General features: G+C 40.3%; 1 protein-coding gene and 1 non-coding gene across 7 annotated transcripts in view; one reads left to right on the forward strand and one right to left on the reverse strand.

Moving 5' to 3' along the window:
* Window positions 1–22,259, reverse strand: part of pde4ca (phosphodiesterase 4C, cAMP-specific a) — a 66,406-nt gene that overhangs the window by 36,809 nt on the left and 7,338 nt on the right. The window contains exon 1 of one of the 6 annotated variants that reach the window (XM_042497493.1): window positions 12,333–13,097. The exons of 3 other annotated variants lie outside the window; for them this stretch is intronic. In XM_042497493.1, the coding sequence (XP_042353427.1) occupies window positions 12,333–12,406 (74 nt within the window). In that variant the 5' untranslated portion in view covers window positions 12,407–13,097. Of the gene's footprint in view, window positions 1–198; window positions 1,057–12,332; window positions 13,098–22,259 lie in introns of those variants that run through there. 2 more of the 6 variants (XM_042497490.1, XM_042497492.1) reach the window with 2 other exon arrangements.
* trnar-ccu lies at window positions 14,294–14,366 on the forward strand. Its single transcript has one exon. It is a non-coding gene; the product is annotated as a tRNA-Arg (tRNA).

Consider the following 22,259-nt stretch of genomic DNA (forward strand, 5'->3'; position numbering starts at 1 on the left):
CTTTCAACCCAATACCAGCTCACTTTGCCAACAGAACTATGCTTCTGACCTCATATACACAAACATTATCTGCATAATGTTACACATGCTGTATGTACGTGTGTGTCTATGTGTGTGTGAGTGACATGAAAGGACACACTAAGAAAAAGAGAAAGACAAAAGGACGGAGTGAGAGTAAATGAGATAGCTCTTAATTACCGCCTGCGTTTCTGTATGATGTCAATGGGTCTGTTGACAGCACACGGAGATCCCCATATGTTCCCACTGCGCACAGTGATACTCCGCTCCACGGAGTAACAGAACCCACAGTTCGTCGGCACACTCATCTTTTCTTTCAGCCTATATGCTCTCTTTTAACTCGTCCTCACCCTCCTCTTCTCGGCCGCTCCGCTGCTCTCCCTCTCTTGGTTCTCCTCAGCTTGTGGCTGCTCTCATCCCTGTAAAACCCGGCCCTCCTCCTCGTCTGTCTCACTCTGTCGGGCTGTCCGGCTCTCCACGGCTTCCCAGGAGTTCTCATTACCTCTTGCAGGAGTGGACACCAGCTCTATGACCGGTGGCTCCAGTGCCGAGCCAGGATGACCGGGGTGATGCAATCCATGCTACTGGTGAAAAATCTGCTCTTCTTGGGATGATGTGAATAAATTTGGAGTGATTCTGAGCACCTGAATTCCTCATGTGAGAGCAGCACACTCCCTGCTGCCTGTCTGTCTGCCTCGGAGAGAAAAGCTTTTCATCACTCTCAGCAGAGCTCCATTAATCGGTCCCCCATGTACATCTTGTCTTTACTCCGGGTCTAAATGTGGCGCAACACTGCTGCCCTCTTCCCCCTCTCCCTTCCTCTCTCTCTCTTGCTCTTCTTCTGTTTCTCTCTCCGCTTCCTCCTCTCCCCTTTGGCTGCTCCACCTTTAATCACAGAACAAACAGGGACCTTTCCTTTCGCTGGACAAACTTGCTCTCCTGCTCCAGTCTGTCACAGTAGCCCTGCGTTGTTTTTTTGTCTGAGCTCCCTGCAGAATGTGCACAGATCTGTACAAGGTGTGTATGTGCGAGCGACCGAGCGTGTGCGTCAGTGAGCAGTGTATAGGCATGTGACTGAGCAAGTGTCTGTGTGTGTTTGTCTGTGTCTGTGTGTGTTTGTGTGTGTGTGTGTGTGTATCACACACAAAGGGGAACAAGTTTCAGAGTGAGGTCAGAGCTGAGAAAGGGGGCGGGAACAGAGCCAGCATGGTTCCTGCCTTCCCCAAACGTTTAAGCAATTTTAACCCTTTCCTTCTCTTACACTCACACATACTGAATCCTGAAACAATCTCACATTACAAACTTTCTCTCCCAGTACTATTACCATTTCCAGATGGTGAGTATTCATGCGTGTGTGTGTGTGTCACAGGTATGTCTTGTCTGTGTTAGGTAAAGAGATTGATGACAGGATGAGTATGATAGGGTATTATTATAAGTAGCTCTTGGGACACAGCTTGCTGAGAGTGAAGAACATGCACAAACAAACACACACACACATATACACACACACACACATACCCGTATACAGTATGTACTCACGCTAAGGCTTAGGCACGAGCATGCAAGGTCACCCATGGCTGGGGGCAGTGTATTTTTGAAGACCAGAAATGTGAAAAGTAAATATGAAACCTTAGCTGGTTGACCCTCTGTACGCTTCATATGAAAACTTCAACAGGAAATATCTGACAAGAGATCAGCGAAATGAGACAGGAGCCATGAATCTACAGCAGGCTATTTTTCCCAAGATCAGATTAGCTCAGGATTTTTAGACCAGAGAAGAAGAGTTTGTAAAATTTCATCAGGACAAGCTGTGTGTGCGAGAAGATCGAGTTACAGGAGTGAAATCAGGAGCAGAGAAGGTTTTCTGAGCACACAGCAGGTGCTTTGGTTTCGCTAAGTCTTTCTGACAGACAATTTATATGTATTAGTGATATCACATTAGGTATTAAATACAAACTTTGACGTATTGACCTTTAGCAAAAGCCCTCCCCTTGAACAGTGACTGTCCAGTCATAGCGGGGCAAGGCAGACCTGTCAAGCTTTGGATCTCTCCACACTCCATGTTAAAGCGCTGTGAATGATGTGGCAATAAAAGGAATACTCTGCATTTGCAGGATCCTCCAGCTTAAGACAGTTAGGTTTAAGACTTTTTAAGACTTTTCTGTTGCCACCTGAAGGAAAAAAACATGAAGGGACACCTATTACTTCATGTTAGGAACAATTTTGCCTTAGTTTTATTGTAATAGAAAACATGTCTTTTTTGTTGTTGCTGTTATTCTGAGGTCCCTTTGGTAAATTATACATATAAAAAGGTAAATAAAAGAATTCTTTTGAGATTTCACAATGCAATGAAAAAAAAACCAATTAATAAAATCCTACACCTATGTTTTAACAGTTTAAGACTTATAAAAGATTGATTTCAGACATTTTAAATACCAATTATGAAGTTGGACGAATTAATTCTAAGCCTTTTAAAACCTTTAAGGATCTGTGTAAACAGGGTGGTGTCATTTTTGGTCTTTCTATAACCAAAACTACAAGAGAAAAATTAAATGCTGTAGTAATCTGATTTTACTTTTTACTTTTCAAATCCTATTTTAAGAAACAAACTTGGGCTAAGTTCCTCTACACTGCAATAGAAGAACAACTCTTCTCGATTTTCATGTCCTAAATATAGCCTACATGGGCCATCCACTGGTAAGGGTGCAGTTTTTGCCTGAGACATATATACAACTGGGTATCATCAAAAAACAAACCAATACCAATACCAATACCAAGAGACTTATTAACTTGATTACTACTTTTTTTCACTCCATTCACTACTTATTATGCAAAAGGAAGTGTTCATTTGCATAAAATGCCCCCAGATGGCACCGGTGTGAAGTATAGCAATACTTTCAAACTTTATTGTGCCTTTTAATCACGCTGAACTGCCAGCTATGGAAATAAATTATGTTCAACTTCAACATGCCACAGTCTATACAGATTGTAGCTGCTGCATTAGTGGGCCAATCACATGTCACATTACGTCAAAGAACACTAGTGGCTGCAAGCAAAATGATACAAATCATCATTTTTTCTAGATCTGTGTACAAAAAAGAATGAATGAAGGTATCTTTTGATGGGAGAAGTTTTAATACTACTTGAATTTGGATTGTTTTGGTCGATATATTAAAGGTATTGAGAATCAATACCCAGCCCCAGGATGTACATGTAGCTTTAGCCTCAGTGTTAAACCTTTTGGCTTACACATGTTGTGCGTGGCTGTCAAGTTCATATTTAAGATCGCATTTATAAGATTGTCATTTTAAAATAATTAGCAGGAAACATGAAAAAAATCTTAAGAGGGCTTTATCGGCTTATGGAGCTAACGATAGCTTTATTAGCTTGCTAGCTAAAGCTTACAATACGCAATGCACTTGGATACGCAAAAAGGTGTTCAATGCACCCGTGTTTAAATAAATGTTTTACAAAATTTTGTCTGTTTCTTAACACGCCCTGGTCTTGCATAGCCAAGATCTATCTCCACACTTTGCGTCAAACAACAGCCTCCAACTAGTAACCTACACTCTAAAAGGTCCTTTATGTGGCATTTACTTTAGTGGAGATTTATCTATTTTAACCCTTTAAAAAAAGGAGGGACCTGAATTTTCTTGTGCTGCTTTTCGGTGCATTTTTGTTTTTTATTTTCTTTTTCATTTTCTGATTGCTTTGGGTCTTTTGTTTGTTTTCACTCATTTTCAGGTCATTTTCCTTTAACTTTTTATTAATTTCTTGTTATTTCTTGGTCATTTTGTTGCTTATTGCCTTTTTCCATGTTTTTGAAAGAAATCAAGCCACTTTGCTCAGGTTTGAAAGGGTTAATGTCAGCACAATCCTCTTCACTACAACAAGTTCCCTCACAGCAGTAATTTGCAGGGGTACCATTGCTGCATCACCTGGCACGACTGCGATTGGTTTAAAGAAATAAAAACAACCTAGAGTGTTTTTCCCTTAGTGTGGTGAGTTATGATGGGTTCATCCTCTGTCTGAAATTAAGAATTAATTGTTTGGAACATAACATTTGTTACCGTTATAAACTGCATTAAGTGCCTTGAGAGAACAGAAGGCTTGGCAGGTATAACAGGGGGTTTCAAAAATGCTTAATTACTATCCAGCTAGCTCCTACTCAGAAAAAATCTCCATAAATGGACGTGCGCTTAAAGCTACGCTCTGAAATACAACATGGTTCAATTAAATTGGCGAAATCAATTGATAGCCTCACCTCATCACCATGGAATCCACAAATGTTAGACAACAGTTTAGAACGGAAAAGAAAAAGCAAGCAAATGAGTGTCTCAATAGGTATCTTTAACACAAGCCAGGTCCTTTTCTAGAGGTCAGAGACTTCAAATGCATCATGGGATCACTGATCCACAACGTACATATTTGAAAAAGTTGGCTTGAATGTTTTTCATATGGTTTTATTTTCAACTTTATATTTACTTTGGTTGCAACATGCAGCACGGACAGCTTGTTACTGTTTTCGCTCTTAAAGAATTTAATATAATCCTTTAATATAATACAAACGCTGTGTGTGCCGCAGTCAAGAAAAACTGCCATTTAAGGAAATCTGAAGAGGTGAATGCACAAAAAGGGCCAAACATAACCACATACTGAACAGACCTACAATACCGCTGTAGATTATATTATGGCTTTATGGAGCCTGAATTCAACAGCAACAGTTTATAAATCCAATCACACAACTACAATGAGTTATATGGTAGCTTTTTCGGTTCTCAGGATTGACTGTGATGAACAGAATCATGATCGGGCTCCTTCTACAAGTCAAACCGGATGTGTCAGATACTTTTATTTTGCAGTCTCTTGTCTTGTTTAGTTTTAATGGCCTTGTAGTCACACTTGTGACTTGGGAGAAAAGACTTTGGACTTGTACAAGTAAAGAATTTTATCGTAAATAAAAAAATATACATCACTATGTACTTTGACATTACAGGGAACTGTTTTCATGTGCAATTAAAAGAATTAAGTGCTTAACAAATTTTTTTTTTCAAGAGTCTTATCCTTGTAACACACACACAGTTGCTGACACACACACACACCCATTTGTTGGCAGTATACCAGAGGATTTCAGTGTGCTTCATGTATCTGCGTCACCATGGTGGAAGAGAGTGGATGTATGACAAAAGACAGACATGAAATGTTAAGTTCTGCTTAGTATCTTCACATCGTGTCTCGTGCTCTGAACGCCGGGGTGACGCTGCAAGGTGATCTCTAAAACTCATAAAACAGCAAAGCATCATAAAATCTGGCTGACCCCTCAGTTGTGGGTTTAATAGTCCATTATTTGCAAAGGGGCCTCATGACATCATGTGTTGGCTACATGGAGGCATGGCGAGCATTCCTGGATAACGAGCTGTTTTGAAGTCAGCGAGCAGCGCTGTGTGTCGGTGTTGTTGCCTGTCAATATTGACTCTGTTAATGTGGGTTAACGAACAGTGAATATTCACCAAAGCTGTTTGCCTTTGTAATCCAAAGGGATGTCAATCACTCTGTGTTTCCTCTTGGTCTGACATTCATTCAGGTCAACAGTGTGACAATAATGCAATGGTACCTTTGTTTTCTCAGGCAGATTTGTTTGTTTAAAATTACTGACAAATTAAGGGTTTTAGAAAGATTGTAAAGAAGCAAATGATTTATAAATTAGAAATACAACCAGGCACTGAATAGGAAGGCCACAGGAGAGGAAATAAATAATTAAAGCCCATTTGGTAAATGCTATAAAAAAAATTTTTTTGTTATATTTGCCAACACTTTTACTATATCCACACAGAAGCATTACAGAGTATTAGTGAAAAAATTATTATTATTATGCCCTCTTGAATTACTTCTAGTAGCATTACTGCACATGAACAAAAACAACCAATCAGAGCCGATGAGCCTTTAATGCAGCTGTCGATCATATCAATCACTGCCCGTGTTGATCAAATATGAATCGAAATTCTGTAACTGTACTACTTATGTAACATCCACAAAACAAATGTTTTTGGTAAAATATTTCAGTTTAATGTTTAGCCAAAAAATTAGAAAGTTGATGAAGACTGGAGGCCAGTGCTTGGTTCTCCTAACTGGGTCACAAACATTCCCATTTTACAATAGTAACTTTAGATAATTCAATCAGGTCAAAAAAATGGTCACTGAACTAAACATTTTGGAAAACTGGAGTATGGTACGAGTTGGAGGCATAGTGTTCACAATTTCCTACAACTCACCAATAAAAAAAAGATGAGTAATCCAGACACAGCCACTCATTTCTCAATGTTGCTGCTGTCTCACCATTACAAATCAAAAACAGCTGCCATGCTTACATGAGTGCTGCAAATTTTTCACCTGCTTCTTCCAGACCTTATACCACAGGAATGCCCTAAAATATATGTTGCATTATGCCATAACAAAATGCTTGTGTGGCCACGTAATAAATAGCAAAAATTACTACTGTCTGAAACTGACTGTTCTCATGCACTGTCCGTACTTATATCTACAAAAAAATAATGCATCACAATTGGTGACCCATGGAATTGAGAAGGCTGCAGTCATGTGACCAATATGTGGGGGAAGTGAAGAAGAAAGTAGTATAGAGAGCAAAAGTCCATGTATGTAGGCACGTTGGCGTGGTGGACAGGACACACACACACAACTTTCCCCTAAGAGACGGTTGTTTTGCGTCCTGTGTGAAACCAAGTGAATAGTTATTTTAAGGTACCTCATCACAATGTGTTTTTGCCTAAACCTAACCTATGTAACTTTTCTCTCCTGAGCCTAACCTACATAACATTACTAGCTTAAACCAAACCTATGTACCTTAACGTTAAGTACGTGGCATTACATTGCCATTTATGGGTTGCTTATTCATTAGATATCACACAAAATGTTGTAGAATGTACATCAAACTATAAATTATACAAAAATTAGATTTAAACCCAAAGTGTTATGTTCCTGCATAATTACATGAAATGGAAATATTATCAATGTGTTGTGCAGCTTTACACACACATTTTCCTAAATTAAGCATGTTGACTATCTTTGGAAACTGGGATCTCCACCGGAATTTAAAGTAACTTTGTGTTTGTTTCAGTTATGCTCAGCATTACAATGTGAGTTTGCAGAGGGACCCAGTGTTGGGTACAGCAGAGGTCAGGAGGTTAAAAAAGCAGCTGCAGAAGAATAGAGTGCACACACACACACACACACACACACACACACACACACAAAGGCATATTCACATGTGCAGAGCTGTGCACTTCCATTAGTAGTTTCCTACATCTGAAACAGGATCTCCAGGAAGGATTATTCCCAAAATGACTGCTTCCTTTGAGAAAAAAAAAAACCTTCCTTACTTATATAATAACTTTTTGAATCCAGCACTCATTATGATGCAGCAATCTACAGTATCTATGTTACAAAGTTCCAGCTTACAGCATGTTTCATCTCTTCAAAAGCACCCGAACAAACACTGCAGTTGCTCTGGTCACTTCAAATTAAGGTGATTGCCACGGGGCGGGAGAAATGCAAACAAACTAAATAAATTACTTCACGGTACAAATGTCATCTAATACGCTGCATACGTAACAAAGCAGCAGCACCAGGTGTCAGCATGTGGCTGTTGCTCGCAGACTATATTTAACTGACTCTCAGTGATGTCAAACGCCGTGTTACAGCATGTACTGTAGTAAAGGCTATCAGTGTGTCGCCTCATGATTCATTAGGCTGCCATCTGCTAGCATGACAGAGGAGTTTGGGGCTCGTCTGATTTGGGGATTGGGGAGATGACAGATTTGCACGCACACATGCAAACACACACACACAGCTGAAAAAAGCCAGGACTTACGCACATCGGAACTTACTAACGAATGCACGTACAGGACATGCAAACACACTCAGGAGCACACATTAAATGCACATTCATATGTACTCAGGTCCATGCACATGCCCAGATGGCAGGTAGCCACTCCTTCAGTAGGGGATTGTTTGTAGGAAAAAATAAGGGCCATAAAATGCAGCAGCCACGTCTCCGTTTCATCTCAGAAAAAAAAGTGCTGACCCAGTGTGTAAGCTACAGTAAATATGTGTCCATGTTTATGTTGTTTGCACGGAAACTGCATATGTTTTAATAGGTGCATGTCAGAGAAATTGTACATGCAGTAGATTAGTGTCCATTAGTGGCAGATCAAAATAATTTTAAATAAAAAAAAATCTTTATATATTTATAAGGTTAGATAAATAGACAGAAGCGCCTCTAATAGTTAGTATAAATATATATAGGTATTCCCCTTGTATATACCAATATTTTCTTTATGTACCTTTTTGCACTTTATATATATATATATATATATATATATATATATATATATACACACACATGTAGCCTTGGTATTGCCAATAGTATATACAAGTAATATAGTATATAATCTGTTCTTAAATATTATCTGAGGAACTGCTGCTGGCTTGACACATAACACAGCATCTATTTGTTTCTACTCTATGGTGGAGTTGGATGTGGTGAATACTAGCTGCAGGAGAATTAAACAATATATTCTTTTATTTTTTAAACAATTTGTAAATTGTGTCTTTGTGTGTTAATATTTGTATGTGTTGTTTGTTTCTTGAAAATCTAATTTTAAGAAAGTGTAAAAAAAAAAAATCTAATTAAAAAAATAATAATGATTGGTGAGCTCAGAGCTAACTGATAACACTTAATATTCATTCCAATATAAAAGGGGTGCTCTACTTTTCCTCAAATCAAATGTCTGTAACTAAGAATAATTTGTATAATTTGTAATTTGTATTTTGGCTGTAATGCTATTTCCTCTGTACTGCATTTTGTGCTGTATATATGTTGCCTCAAGTGGCCGAGGCAACATATATGTACAAACAAACAGTGTACAAACTATTGAGTCTAGATGTTACAAAGGTGAAGCAGCTGGCTGTAAAGTCAAGTCTGTTTTCCTACATAGCCCTGAATTACAGGCATTTACAATATTAATAACACACAACACCCTTCATCATCAAAGCGGAGATAAGAAAAAACAGGGATGAACCTAAGAGCAGAGTAAATAGATGTGCAATAGATGTAAATACTAATTCTAGCAGCAGCAAAATTATAAAATGGTGAATAAGAATAACAACATTTAGTGATTTAAGCCCAAAAATACTATATTAAATTAATATAATGAGTACAGAATTGAAGAGTTTCAGAGTGTCTAACTGGCAATCTGAAGCTACCGTACGTTTCAAAGAAAAAAGGTGAATAAGTGTTAATTCTGCCTCACAAAGCACATATACATACACCCCTCTACAATACTACAACTCTCCACAGCACCATGAAAGCTGAATTAGCGATACAACACTGCCTTTTGCCTTTTTCCAGTCGCCTGAAAATAGAAATATAATCCGTCAAACCACCAAGTTGTCTTTATTACTTGATCCAGCAACTGCTCTGTCTGCATGAGGTCGCTGTTCTAAAACGCTCTCTGAGTATAACTTAGTCCATTTCCCCCTCTAGTGGTTACCATGAAAAGTTATCCTAATATCCAACACATAAGAGGACACATAGGAGGATTTTTCTTTTGCTGAAATCCATTTTTCTTTCACCAATAAAAAAGTAAAACAAAGCAACACATTGTGATTTATTATTTTGTTAGGTCTGTTACAGATTTCACTGTTTAAGATTTTAAATTATGTCTAATGATAACACCCCAAATCCCCCTTAGACCAACATCTAAAGTAGCAGTATATCTGATCTGATCTGTTTTTTTTTAATCTCTTTTGGATGAAGACGCCTGTGTCCTCTCACAAAACTATAACACTTTTGAATTTCAGCAGTGTTGTACACTGATGCTGCTGCTGTTGGTGCCAGCCTCACGAATCGATGAGGCTCTGGAGGCGATTGGGGAAATCAGTCATGCTGAAAATATGGAGTACAGCAGTGACGCACACAGCAGCCAGCCCGCCACAGCCACACAGGCTCTAGGCTCTATTGACTAATCTGGGTGCATGTTTGAGGAGGGGGGCTCGCAGCTATATTGGGACCTCTGACATTGACACCGTTGCCCTTTGGTTGAATGGCCTCACTTGACACTTTTTTTGTTGTTTTCCCTCATTATTCTTTCCGTCACAATTACTTTCTGCCTCTTGGAAGTATCTTTTTATTCTGTTTTTGCCACTGTCTCTAAGCCTAACCCTCTCCTTCCTGTCTTTATCTCTGCTCTGAGAGCAGTCCTATCTCAACCCACGTCCTCTCTATCGCTTCTTCACAGCCCTCTCATCTGTGCCTTTACCCTCTTGTTGTCTAAATTATCTCTTCCCCCCACTTGGTTGGCCGTTGCATCCCTCTCGCTCTCACCTCACTCGTCCCATCGTTCTCTGCTCTAGATAAATGTCAAACTGTTATAAGCTGAATGGATGCACAGACTATCTTCTTATGATACTGACTAAGAGCTTGTCCAGCTTAATGCAGTGACACTGTGTTCTTTAAATGTATCTCACTGCCAGAGAAGCCATAAAAAGCATTGTTGGGAAGGTTACTAGGAGCGTGGGAGTGAGAGTGTGTGTGTGTGTGTGTGTGTGTGTGTGTGTGTGTATGTGCATCTGGGAACGATGTGTGTGTGTGTGTGTGTGTGTGTGTGTGTGTGTGTGTTTGTTCGTGCGTGTGTGGGGCGGTCAGAGGATGAATAGTGCCCTGGTACTGTTAGTACAAGTGAGGATAAGAGCTGTCTCTGTTGTGATGGACACATCTGGATTACAAGAGACTGCTTTGTCTCAGTTAAACAAGATCGGAGAAAATTATTTATTTACAAAAGAATTACAACCTTAGCTATTCTAAACAGGCATAAACCATATCATCTCCATTACCGTACTATAAATACATCATTGTCTTCACTGGCACTGAAAATTAAAAACAAGTTTTGAGCTTTGATGTGAAGCTCCCAACAACAAATCAGGTAAAGAGAATAGAGGCTTGTTCTGTTCCCTTCTGTACTTCTGTATCCATGGCTGTGGTCTAAAATCTCCTGCTTTGATCTCCTCATATGATCCAAACAGGCTCACAGCTGGAGGAGTTCAGATGACACTTGTGAAGCACATGTCTTATGCCCAGAGTTCAGAAAAGCACCACACATTGCAAAAAAAAGGGAGAAAAAAAATCCCACAACAGTTCTGAAATGTTTCTTTTTCCTTCCAGCGTAAAGAGGAAGAGCATGATACTTTATGAATCTGTGCAGCTTTTGAGGCTTATTTTAATGATGCATCTCTGTGACTTATCTTACACAATGCACAGAGTCATGTTGACCTCCTTGATATTCATATTCTGTGTGTGCAAAAAAATCCTCCTTGTTGAGTGTCTGTTTTCAGTCTATGCAAACTTACACAATAAGGAGTCCTGCAGGGATCCCATGACAGCTGTAGTAGATTTTATGTTTTTTTTTTTTGAGTTCGGCCTGGTGATTGCACAGTTGTATCAAGTTACAACAATTAAATCAATCAGTCTCATCAGACAAGAGACCATAACTTAACTCTAAAGTGAGTTAATCTGACGCACTGTTTTGTTTCCAAGAGGACAAGATAGAAAACAGAGATGTTATCTGCTGCACACTTTTCCACAGTGCGTCGATATTTCTTCATTCCTCTTATGAAACTAAAAAGTCCTGGACCACATGACAGTCATACCGTGCCTAACACGGACGGCTCGGCTTGGCTTGGGTCCATGCACCCCAAGGAGGGCCATCAGTGGACAGAGTCATCGATCCACCATGCCACCCCGAGGCCTACACCGCCAACCGCAGCACCCAGCACACCAACTACAACATCCACTGGCTCGCACACATCAGATCACTTAGGAAAATGTTTTACGTTTTGGCATTAGACAGGGTTACAGTGAGACAGGATACAGGTGCAGACTCATCACCAGATAAGTATTTGCTATCACTGGGGCAAACCAAACTGCAGCTTTAACCCGTCTGAGAGATGCCATGAGATTAATGTCCATGTCAAAATGTTTTCCATCTTAAACAACTTTTCATATTTTATGCAGTCTTGAAACATGAAAACCTGCCTGATAAACACCAACAAAATGCTACACGACTGTAATCAGCAACAGAGCAGCAGTGTCAAACAGTTCCCCTTCAGCTGACTTCATTTTATGTACTGTTAAAGGTAAAAACAGAAATCAGCTCCCCAGTGCTTCCTGAATCTTTGCACCTGCATTATGCTTAATCAGTGACAGTACTCACAATAACAAAACACAACCGGATACATACCCAATGCACGAGTGTCTGCGGGTGGAGAAGTTACTGTGCATCTTCCTTGAAAAGCGAGAGTCTTTGTTCATCATTTTATTGGCAGGTTCAAAAAAGGTGGGATGAGTTCACAGAGGCATCAAAATAGCAGCTTTGGGAGGTGAGGGATAAACAAAGTAAACTTTCATGTTGTCATGAATCAAAAAGGAGAGATGCTGTCTGTGGTCACAAGTTATGGGTCCTTCTGACAGGACAAAGCAGGAAAAACAGGTCCAAGAAAGACAAATGTAAAACAACACCAATATGCAAAACACGAGAGTCTCATCAGCGTCAACTGGTAGGAGCAAGAATAAAAGTGAGGGCAACAGTAAGTCAGGCCTGCTGAGTATTCTCTATACTTATAAGAAAAAAGTTATGAGCTAGAAGCCATTCACTTTCAGTTCAGTGCAGAATAAAACTGGAAATTCATTTAGCGGTCAAGCTTTCGGTCCCGGCGTTAAGGATATGTCCATTTGTTTTTGTCGAAAAGGAAGAATCAGAAAAGTTCAGCTCAGCACACGTGTGTGAACAGCCTAAAAACGCAAAGAGTCTTGGCTGTCAGAGACCAGTTAACATATCACCTCACTGACATCGAAAGACGTGGGCTGAATCAAATCAAGGGAAATTGAGGATGGTGTCAGCTGTCAGTGCTCATCTGGGACTACTTCTGCACTCGTTCTCCTTTCAGCTCACCACAGATGTGCCAAGACAAACGCTTCTGTCGCAGTTTTTTCCCTTCCCGTACTTCTACATGGGAAATAGAAAGCTTGATTTCATCCAAATGAGCTGCAAACCAAACTCCTCAACAATGGTGTTTTCTGTCTTTAAAAATCCAAAAAACTGAGCAGAGTTAATCTTACTGGGGGGGAGCGAAAAAAAAAAGGAAAAAAAAGTGAGCTGGAAAGGGTGTTATAATCCCATCAGATGCTCCCTGGAGTGGGCCGTCCCATGTAGTCCCTGTCAGTTGGCCATAACCGACTTCTGCTCTCTCTTCTCTCCTGAGAGTGGTGGGACCAAACTCAGGCTTAAAACAACAAACAACAACACTATCTCCCCCGAGAGTGAGAGCGAGAGAGAGAGAGCGAGAGAGATATTGTGGAGGGAAAGAGAAGGGGTGGAGAGAAAGAGAGCGGCAAAGCAAATTGCATGAAGAGAGAGAATGGCAGAAGAAAGTGGACCAAATGTACTAGGGTTGGAGTGGGACGAGAAGAGGTGAAAGGAGAAAAAAAGTGCTATATTGTAGTATTAAGTAAGTTAGTAAGTTTTTTTCTCTATGAGAGTGTTTACAGTTTCTCTTTTCGTGTAACCAGCCTGCCTCCATGCCAGCAGCAACAATGGTGCACTGGTCAATCAATACTTCAATATTGTGTGTGTGATTCCATTTTCCTTTTTAATATCGAGTTCTCCTCTCATGCAACGATATAATCCATTTGATTCACACAATATCCTCCTCACCATTAAAACAAATATTTGGTGTCGTCACAAACGTGCCTGTGAAAATACTGCAGCGGAGACGTGATTAACAAAGGATGGAAACATCTCGTTTTTCATGATGTGAGGGAGGAAGCAGACAGGAAGTGTCCGTTACAACACATCTGAGGTTTATTACCGTCCATGATAAGCATCAAGTTAGCCTGGAAAATGAGAGAAAAAGACCCTTATTGGAATCAGTTTCAAAGGGAAAATTCACCCAAAAGTAATGTTTAAAAAAAATCCTCTTATCTGTAGTGCTATTTATTGATCTAGGTTGTTTTGGTGTGAGTTGCCCAACATAGGCAGTATCAGCTGCATGTCTGCCTTCGAATTTATTCGAACTAGGTGGCATCGGGCCGGTTATTAACACTTTGATGATTCCCTGATCTTACTTCACATACAGACTTCCGTCCTGTTCATACTGTCTTTGATCAATGAGGTGTGGTCATCAGTTTCTAACAGGCACAGCAGCCCCAGTGGCCTAATGGATAAGGCACTGGCCTCCTAAGCCAGGGATTGTGGGTTCGAGTCCCATCTGGGGTGCATAGCAGAGTGGCGCAGCGGAAGCGTGCTGGGCCCATAACCCAGAGGTCGATAGATCGAAACTATCCTCTGCTATGTCAGCATTTTACACATCCATGATTAAACTCTCTCTGCTTTAATTCCAGTCACCATTAACCATAAGTCGCAGCGTACAGGAACTGTAGCAAAAAGGGTAAAGGATCACAATGTCATACATCAATCAAAACGTAAACTTAGGCTGTTTTAATTTTGGGAAGCAAAAAAAGTCATTAGGACTTTATTGTGCTTTATGCATCCTGCCGGCTGCAGATGCCCTGTGGTTGGTCAAGTTATTGAGGACACAACTGTTGGTCAGCATAGACAGTTCAGAGGTCTCACAACAAGGTTTGAAGATGGGGTGTCCAGTGGCTCAGTGGATGGAGCAGACACCACATGTGTGAAGGCAGTGTCCTTGCCGCAGCGGTCATGTGTTTGACTCCAGCTTACGGCCCTTTGCAACATATCATCCCCTCTCTCTCCCCCTTTCACGCTGTCACTCTGTCCTATCCAATAAAGGCAAAAATGCCAAAAAAAACCCCAAAGTTTAAAGAGGAACTGAGCCCATTGTACACTGCCTGTTCATTGCAGGGATGTGGTGCTGTTATTCTGCCTCGCTGTTCTTTATGGAAGGTAAGAACGCAGAATCGGGGACAGAGTTATCTCTAGTTTGGGGCAGTAACATCACTAAACCGATGTCTGTGTAAACAGGTCAGCCGGCAGTACAGAAAAAATGTGATGTTCTGATAATATGCTATGTGTTCAACATTCAAACACTCAAAGAAGAAAAACATCCATCCAAAATGTCTGCAAACTAGGGAGGCAATGAGGACCAGGAGCTCCTTACCCTCTGAGCAGAGGCTGAAATGAACTGCCTTATGACAGGGAGGTTAATATGGGTATGTTATATGTATGTCACATTAGAAGTTGATGCTGATGTGTTACACGACTTGCCTATCATGCATCCTTTGCTTTGGGAGTTGCCAGTATGCTTATCTTAAAGTCAAACACGGCAGCAGCATCATACCTGCATCCCAAAACTAAAAAAGTCAAGGTAAACATGTTGATGGCTGTGACCATTACCCTCTTTGCTACAGTTCCTGTATGCCACAGCTACTGTGACTTATGGTTAATGGTGAATCGAATATAAGCAGAGAGAGTTTCATCATCAATGTGTAAAATGCTGACATAGCAGAGGATAGTTTCGATCTATCGACCTCTGGGTTATGGGCCCAGCACGCTTCCGCTGCGCCACTCTGCTGTGCTCCCTGGATGGCACTCAAACTCACAATCCCTGGCTTACGATGCCAGTGCCTGATCCATTAGGCCACCAGGGCTGCTGCACCTGCTGCTGCGCCACGGTCAACAGCATATTGTGACAGTGACAAACAGTGGGTGTAGTTCAGTAGAAAGAAAAAATCCTACATGAAACTGCTCACAACAAGGTCTATGGATTATCTTGGATCAGGTCATGTTTTGAAAAGAGACATCGCTGTTGAGATTCAAGTGTATTTTTGCTGCTTTGAGCACCAGAAGCCGAGCACCGTCTAACTCCATTATCCTGGAGAGAAGGCAAACATCTCTGCGGCCTATATCTCCAACACTCGGCAGCTCACACCAAAACAATCTAGACTGAACAACAGCGCTACGGTTGAGTGGAAAAATATGTATTTTTGATTTTTGGGGTGAATTGTCCTTTTAAGAGGTAAATATATAGAAGCATATAGAAGCATATTAATCTTGTATGTTATTACTAAAATGTACCTGTCTTTTGGGTCTGTATATTTGTTAACTAAAGCTATATTTTTTTATACTTGATAAATAGTGGTGTCTTGTAATGCCTCAGGGAATGGGTCAAATGTCGGCATGAAACCTATTAATGAACTATTTGGAGGTAAAACACAAAAAAATATGTAACTAAAGTTACTAAGTAAACGTTTTCTTGGAGAAACTCTTGTGATTTTCATTTTGCTATATTGATGACTTTGCCCATTTTCTCTACTGTTCACCAGAAAGCTTCATGTTTATTTCAAGCTGAAGGAAAAGGCTGCAAACATAACTGAGGTACTAACAATATTTTCTTTTTAAACCTCCAGAAATATTAGGGCCCCTATCCACTCACATCAGCAAAGGTTAATGTCTTTCCTAAACTGTTACCATCACAGACACAGAAACCTTCTGATGCACAGTGCCATCGTTTCACAACACAGCATCCTCTAGTGGAAAAGGGCAGAAAATGCAATGCCAACTTTCATTCAGAGAATGTGTGAACATCCTGAATGTAACTATTTTTTTGTTCTGCTGCTAGAATTGTAATATATACCTGACTGAGGGGAGGGCGTGCAGACCTGACGTAATTTCTTCAGGCTAATTATGACACTTATTCAAAATTCCAAACTACTCTAAAATCACTCATTTTGAAAGGAAAAAACTATAGCATTTTCTGACTATCATCTTCACATTATTTAACAAATGACTTGTTGCATAAAGTCTTTCAAAGCCCATTACTCACATGCAAATTATTAGAGATTATATCACACAATTTAGAAATGACCAATATACTGTTTTTTTGCTGATATCTGATATACCAATATATAACGAATTTTTCTGGACTGCAGATTCTGACGCTGATATATGCACATACTTCTTTCCGCCTAATTGCAGTATTTTCTGCAGTGGAATTAACATCTTATTATGCCTACTCTGATCATGATGGCTCACTGGCAGATGCAGACATTAAAAAATTCCTTTTCAAAATGTACACATTCACGAGGCGAAAAAAGAAACCAACGTCAACTCAGGTTACTTGTAAAATGTAACATTTTTAAACAAAACTGTAAAATTCATCCCACTTTAACAGGCTAAGAAGATGCTTTCTCTGAGACAATCCCGACAATTGTCACAACCTGGAAAAAATTGACCTATTTCAACTTATTAACGTGGCATAAATACAGCATTAACTTATTTGCCTATCATATCAGCAGAAATGTTAATTTCAAGGTCGATATTCACTTTTAAAAATCTTTACCGACCCTATATTATTGTACATCCCTAACACAAATCCATGTTTTTTCCCACTTTCTATTTTGTTACTATTGTGTAGTATGTTGCAATAAGGTTGTATTGTCATATATCTTGATATGTGTTCCCAAATATTTTGAAAATTAGACAACACATACTTTAATAATATATAGTTGTACATGTAGTATATGCACATAGCCAATATTGTGTAAGCTATGTTAGTAATACTTGAGTTGCTCATGTTAACTCCGATGTAGTCACCTCAGAAATCAATATTCAAAGCCAAAGAAATGAAGACGTGCATCAAATAAAGTGATTACTTTTCTATCAGCCCAGAAATTGTTCTAAATTTATCAATGAAAGACATAATGGAAAAAAAACTGGCTGTCACCTCGGAGCTGGCTTGCAAAAAACAATTTTCATGAAATGTTTTTTTACAAAAAACCCATTTGACGTGATGTCTCTGGAGTGGAAAGAGAAGCTTAATCAACTTAGACAGTTAGTGAAAATAACTTTGTGCGTATGTTCTATATTTAAGCCGCATGCGACATTTATTTTCCGCCGGACTCCCAGTTTGTTTAATTCCTCCTCCTTGCCAGCCATCCTGCTATAACTCATCTCCATCCATTTATTTCAGCACTGACATTATGGGACACTGCACATACCCCGCAGAGGGACACTTCCAGTGACCTGACCTCGGAGCTGTACAATATTAAAGCTCTGACGTGTTGAAGATCTGCCGGCATCTTACTTTCCAGATTGAGCCTTCAAAAATCCCCTCAACTGGACTTTTGCCCTCTAATATTTAGATTTTCAACAGACACGCTGAAATTAATGAAACCGTTTTAAAGAGTTGCAGTAAACTCTGGAAAAGAAATGTGTCTTTAAATCTCAAGTCGGAGACCATTAAACGCCTGGGGGACTACATGTTTATAAAGGTGAATGAACTTATAAACACTTTTTGAGCTCTCTATTTGACTCCTTCAGGAATGTTTAATATGCATTTCTTGCCAATAAAATGGAGACAGGGTTTTACAGCACTGGCTGAAGTTTCTTCTGTGCTTTTAATTTTATTTCACTGTGGTGGATGTGATCTGCAAATAGTTGAAGACACCTTGTAACAGCCCAGAGCTGCTAGGTCTCTACGTCTGAGTGTGTGTACGTTGAGGAGTGAGGGGTAAACATTTAGGATGTGAACGCAGGCTTGTGCGGAAAAGTGGGTATTACAATGCTTAACAATGTTCCACAACAGGCTCTTAATGTGAAAAAACCTAAACACGTATTTAAAGAGGAAATACACTGTACCGTGTAACAAAAAGGTTTGTAAATCCATCAACACATATGTGTCAGGTCCTGTTGACATCATTAAGCAAATAAATGTTTAATTTGCATTACAATCATGGGTCAGATCTAATGCAAATGGGCTCATAAAACTAAAGCTATCAACACATAGCGGAGAAGAGCTGGCTGATGACAAGACAGCTCTACTCTTTACAAACAAGAGAAGCGTTATGGCCACTATAATGGATGAAAAGTTAAGATATGTTTTAAACTAAGCAGGAAACACCTTGTTACAAGCTATAGGTGTGCTCTTGTCACTGACAGATTTAAGCACTTGCTCAACAAAGAAGTGGAATAACAAACTGCTGATCCAGTGTCTGCAGGGATGTCGTCCAGCTGTGTTTGCTGAGACGATGCCCCTCAGTAGGAACACAAAAGCTCTGGAAAAACACATTCACCTGTCGGAAATTAAGCACTGAAACCATGCTTCTGAAATCCTAATCTCACTACTGACCTTGGCTTTGCAACAAAATCCACTATCTTCTGAATCAAATGCAGCCACGAGCAAACCAAGCAAACAAAGCATAAAGAAACCAAAAAGTCCTAACAGCGACCATCCTACATCTGTTGTGTAATATTCTCAGCTGGTCTATGAGAATTTTATTTAGTAGAATTTCACAGAAACAACGGCTGTTTGTGTCGAGGACAGTGTGTTTAACTGAAATGCGGCAATACATCTTGTGGTCAGTATCAATTTTACAACATATGCTTGAGGGCAAACACTGTTATAGCATAAAAGCTGCTGCCTGCACAAAAATAAAGCAACAATACATCTACAGCTGAGTAGAGTAGCAGTCCACAGCCATGTGACAAGTACTACCTTCTACTTAAAGAACACGCACAGACTGATTAAAACATTAACCAGCAATTCTAGTAAAGAACAAAAACTGATACTGTTCTAAGTTTTTAAATGTTGGCTTAAAGGTCCAGTGTGTAGGATTCAGAGGGATATACAGGCAGAAACGGATTATTATTATTATCATTATTATAATGTTCATAACTATGTATTCTTTACTGTATAATCACTTGAAAATAAGAATTACTGTGTATTTTCAAGCTTAGAATGAGCAGTTTACATAAACACAGCAACATGTTTTCATCCCAACTCGTCAAATACCGCTGCTTTGTCATTGGAAATTCACGTCTACATATAAAGCGCGAAGTACCCTCCTGCATATGCTTGTTATATGCACTGTGTCTTTTCAAAATACACTGCCGTTTTCACAGAAAATGTAAGGTTTCAGCTCGTGACATGCATAAAGTCTTTTTTTCTTTATTTCCTCATGTTCTAGCAACAAAAGACCATGGTTACGTTTAGGCAAAGACAGCATTTGGTTAGGTTTAGAAGAAAGCATTATCGTCTGGCTTAACATTCACACAGGAAGCGAATAGCAGGCTACTGGGTAAAAATCTAGTGAAAGCCCTGGGTTTGTTTGATGTCAGAGTTAGTAGCCCGCCCCCGCTACAAGTAGTGTCAGAAAAACTGATAAATGTGAAATGGCTTTTCTCAGCGTTTTTCTCGGTTTTAATCACTGCGTCCGTTTATTTTGGAGAGGAGTAGATCTCTGTGGATAATTTTGCTACCTGTAAAACCCTCCAGAACAATGAAGACTGAAGTAATTCTAATTGGGAGAAGTTTTAGCTGGCTGCAATCTGCAATCTTCATCGTTAGATTCCACTAAATTGCCCTGAATTTGAAACACTGCTCCCTCAAGTGCTCGTAAAAAACTAAGGGTTGCATATTGGGATATGAATTTAAGCAAGTACATCTGTTGTATTTACCATCTTTCTTGGCCTAAGAGTTAAGGACTCTACCTGGGTGTGTGGGCCAGAGTGAAGCGGCGCCTCTGGAGGTTGATGCTGCGATTCACCAGCAGCTTCCTGAACAGCAGTGGGGAGTTTCGAGGAGACCCGCGGGGGGAATCTTTGGGCGAGATCCTCGGGGATCCTCCCGGGGAGCCTGCTTTGGACCTGGACATGAGCTGAATGACAGGCAGTCTGGTCACTCTTCTGTCCTGTGGCCTCTCCTCAACTTCAGGCTGCTCATCTTCAGAGCTCTCAGAGCACAGCTCGCTCATGGTGAACAGAGGATGCTCAGAAATAAGGTAGTTGACACTTTGCTTGTTCTTGATTTTTGTCCAAGGAACAATCTGATCTCTCTGGTTACTCAAACAAACTTTACAGGTGTTTTCCGTGACATGGCATATGAAAAGGTCCGTCAGTTTCTGTGGCTGTCTCTCATGATATCCAAAGTCCAGGAAAAGCTAGTGCTTCTCTTCCAATCCTTGCTTCCTCATTTTAAACTAAATCTGGGCACACTCAAGATTCCTTTAAAAACTCTTTTGTTAAAACTCAAATACACTTCTTTCCAAAAAGAGGTCTAAAAAGTCAACACAACGACCTCTCTACCAGACTCTTTATCTTTATTTGAAACCTGTCAGCCCCTCTCTTGTCTCTTCCTAGGGACCACGCTGACTGCCGTACTGGGCAATAAACTCAAACATTAGTGTTGATGTACTCTCTCTGCCTCTCTCTCTCAGGCTTTGTTTACATTACTGCAAGGCCTTCCCTCTCTCCAACTAAATATGGACGTCTGACTTACAGGGAGGAGAGGCATGACAGATCACCTCCATCTGCTTCTCTTTCCCTCTTTCCAGCTCTCTGCCTCCCCTCCTTCCCTCACTCTTAATCTATATTGTTCATCAACTTCAAACTTTACTCCATAATTACTTCCTCCAGTGTATAAACATTAAGCCGTCGTCTGGCTCAGACCTACAGACTTTCTTACGCTCACTCCAACAGACTTTGCACACTCAGGCTTTTCCTCTGGTCCCCGAGGTGCTGTTTGTTGTGAAGTTGCCTATTTCCTAAGAGACAGCCTCTTTGCCTTTCACATGCTCTGAGTACACCAGGAAGAGTCACATGAAGGGCCTCTGACTATAAAAAGCAGAGGTAGATAAAAGCTGTAGACGGCATGGGTGCTGTCACGATGGCGCTCTCTATCTGTGACCAGAGGCAACATCATCTTCACCCCCACCCAATCTCTTTGTTTATCGCTGGAGAGTGAGGAAAGGTCCTCCTGTGATTTAGGACTCACTGCTAAACATCGGTGCTGTCTAGAGTAACTGAAATAACCTAGGGAGCTGGAACATCTGACACAGGGCTGAACCTATGACCAACAGCTGGTAGGGAGAGCAGGGAAGAAAGATTCTTTGGTCAAAGGCTTTTTGTGGATATACACTCACAGCTGCTGTACTGTATGTACTCTGGATCAACTGTACAGTACTGTACATGCAGGCAAAGAAATATAGTTTCATTCAAATGCAGCACTGCAGATGTAAAATTGCTATTATCAGGTCAAATGCATGTCAAGCAGCAAAGGGCCGAGGCCAGAATTGAGCCCGTGGCCGCAGCGGCGAGGACTCAGCCTCTATACATGGGGCGCCCGCTCCATCCACTGAGCCACCAGATGCCCAAGCATGTCAAGATTTTTATGTCAATGTTGCCACCACTGCA

This window comes from Plectropomus leopardus, chromosome 12 (assembly GCF_008729295.1).
Source record: "Plectropomus leopardus isolate mb chromosome 12, YSFRI_Pleo_2.0, whole genome shotgun sequence".
Taxonomy (NCBI): Eukaryota; Metazoa; Chordata; class Actinopteri; order Perciformes; family Serranidae; genus Plectropomus; species Plectropomus leopardus.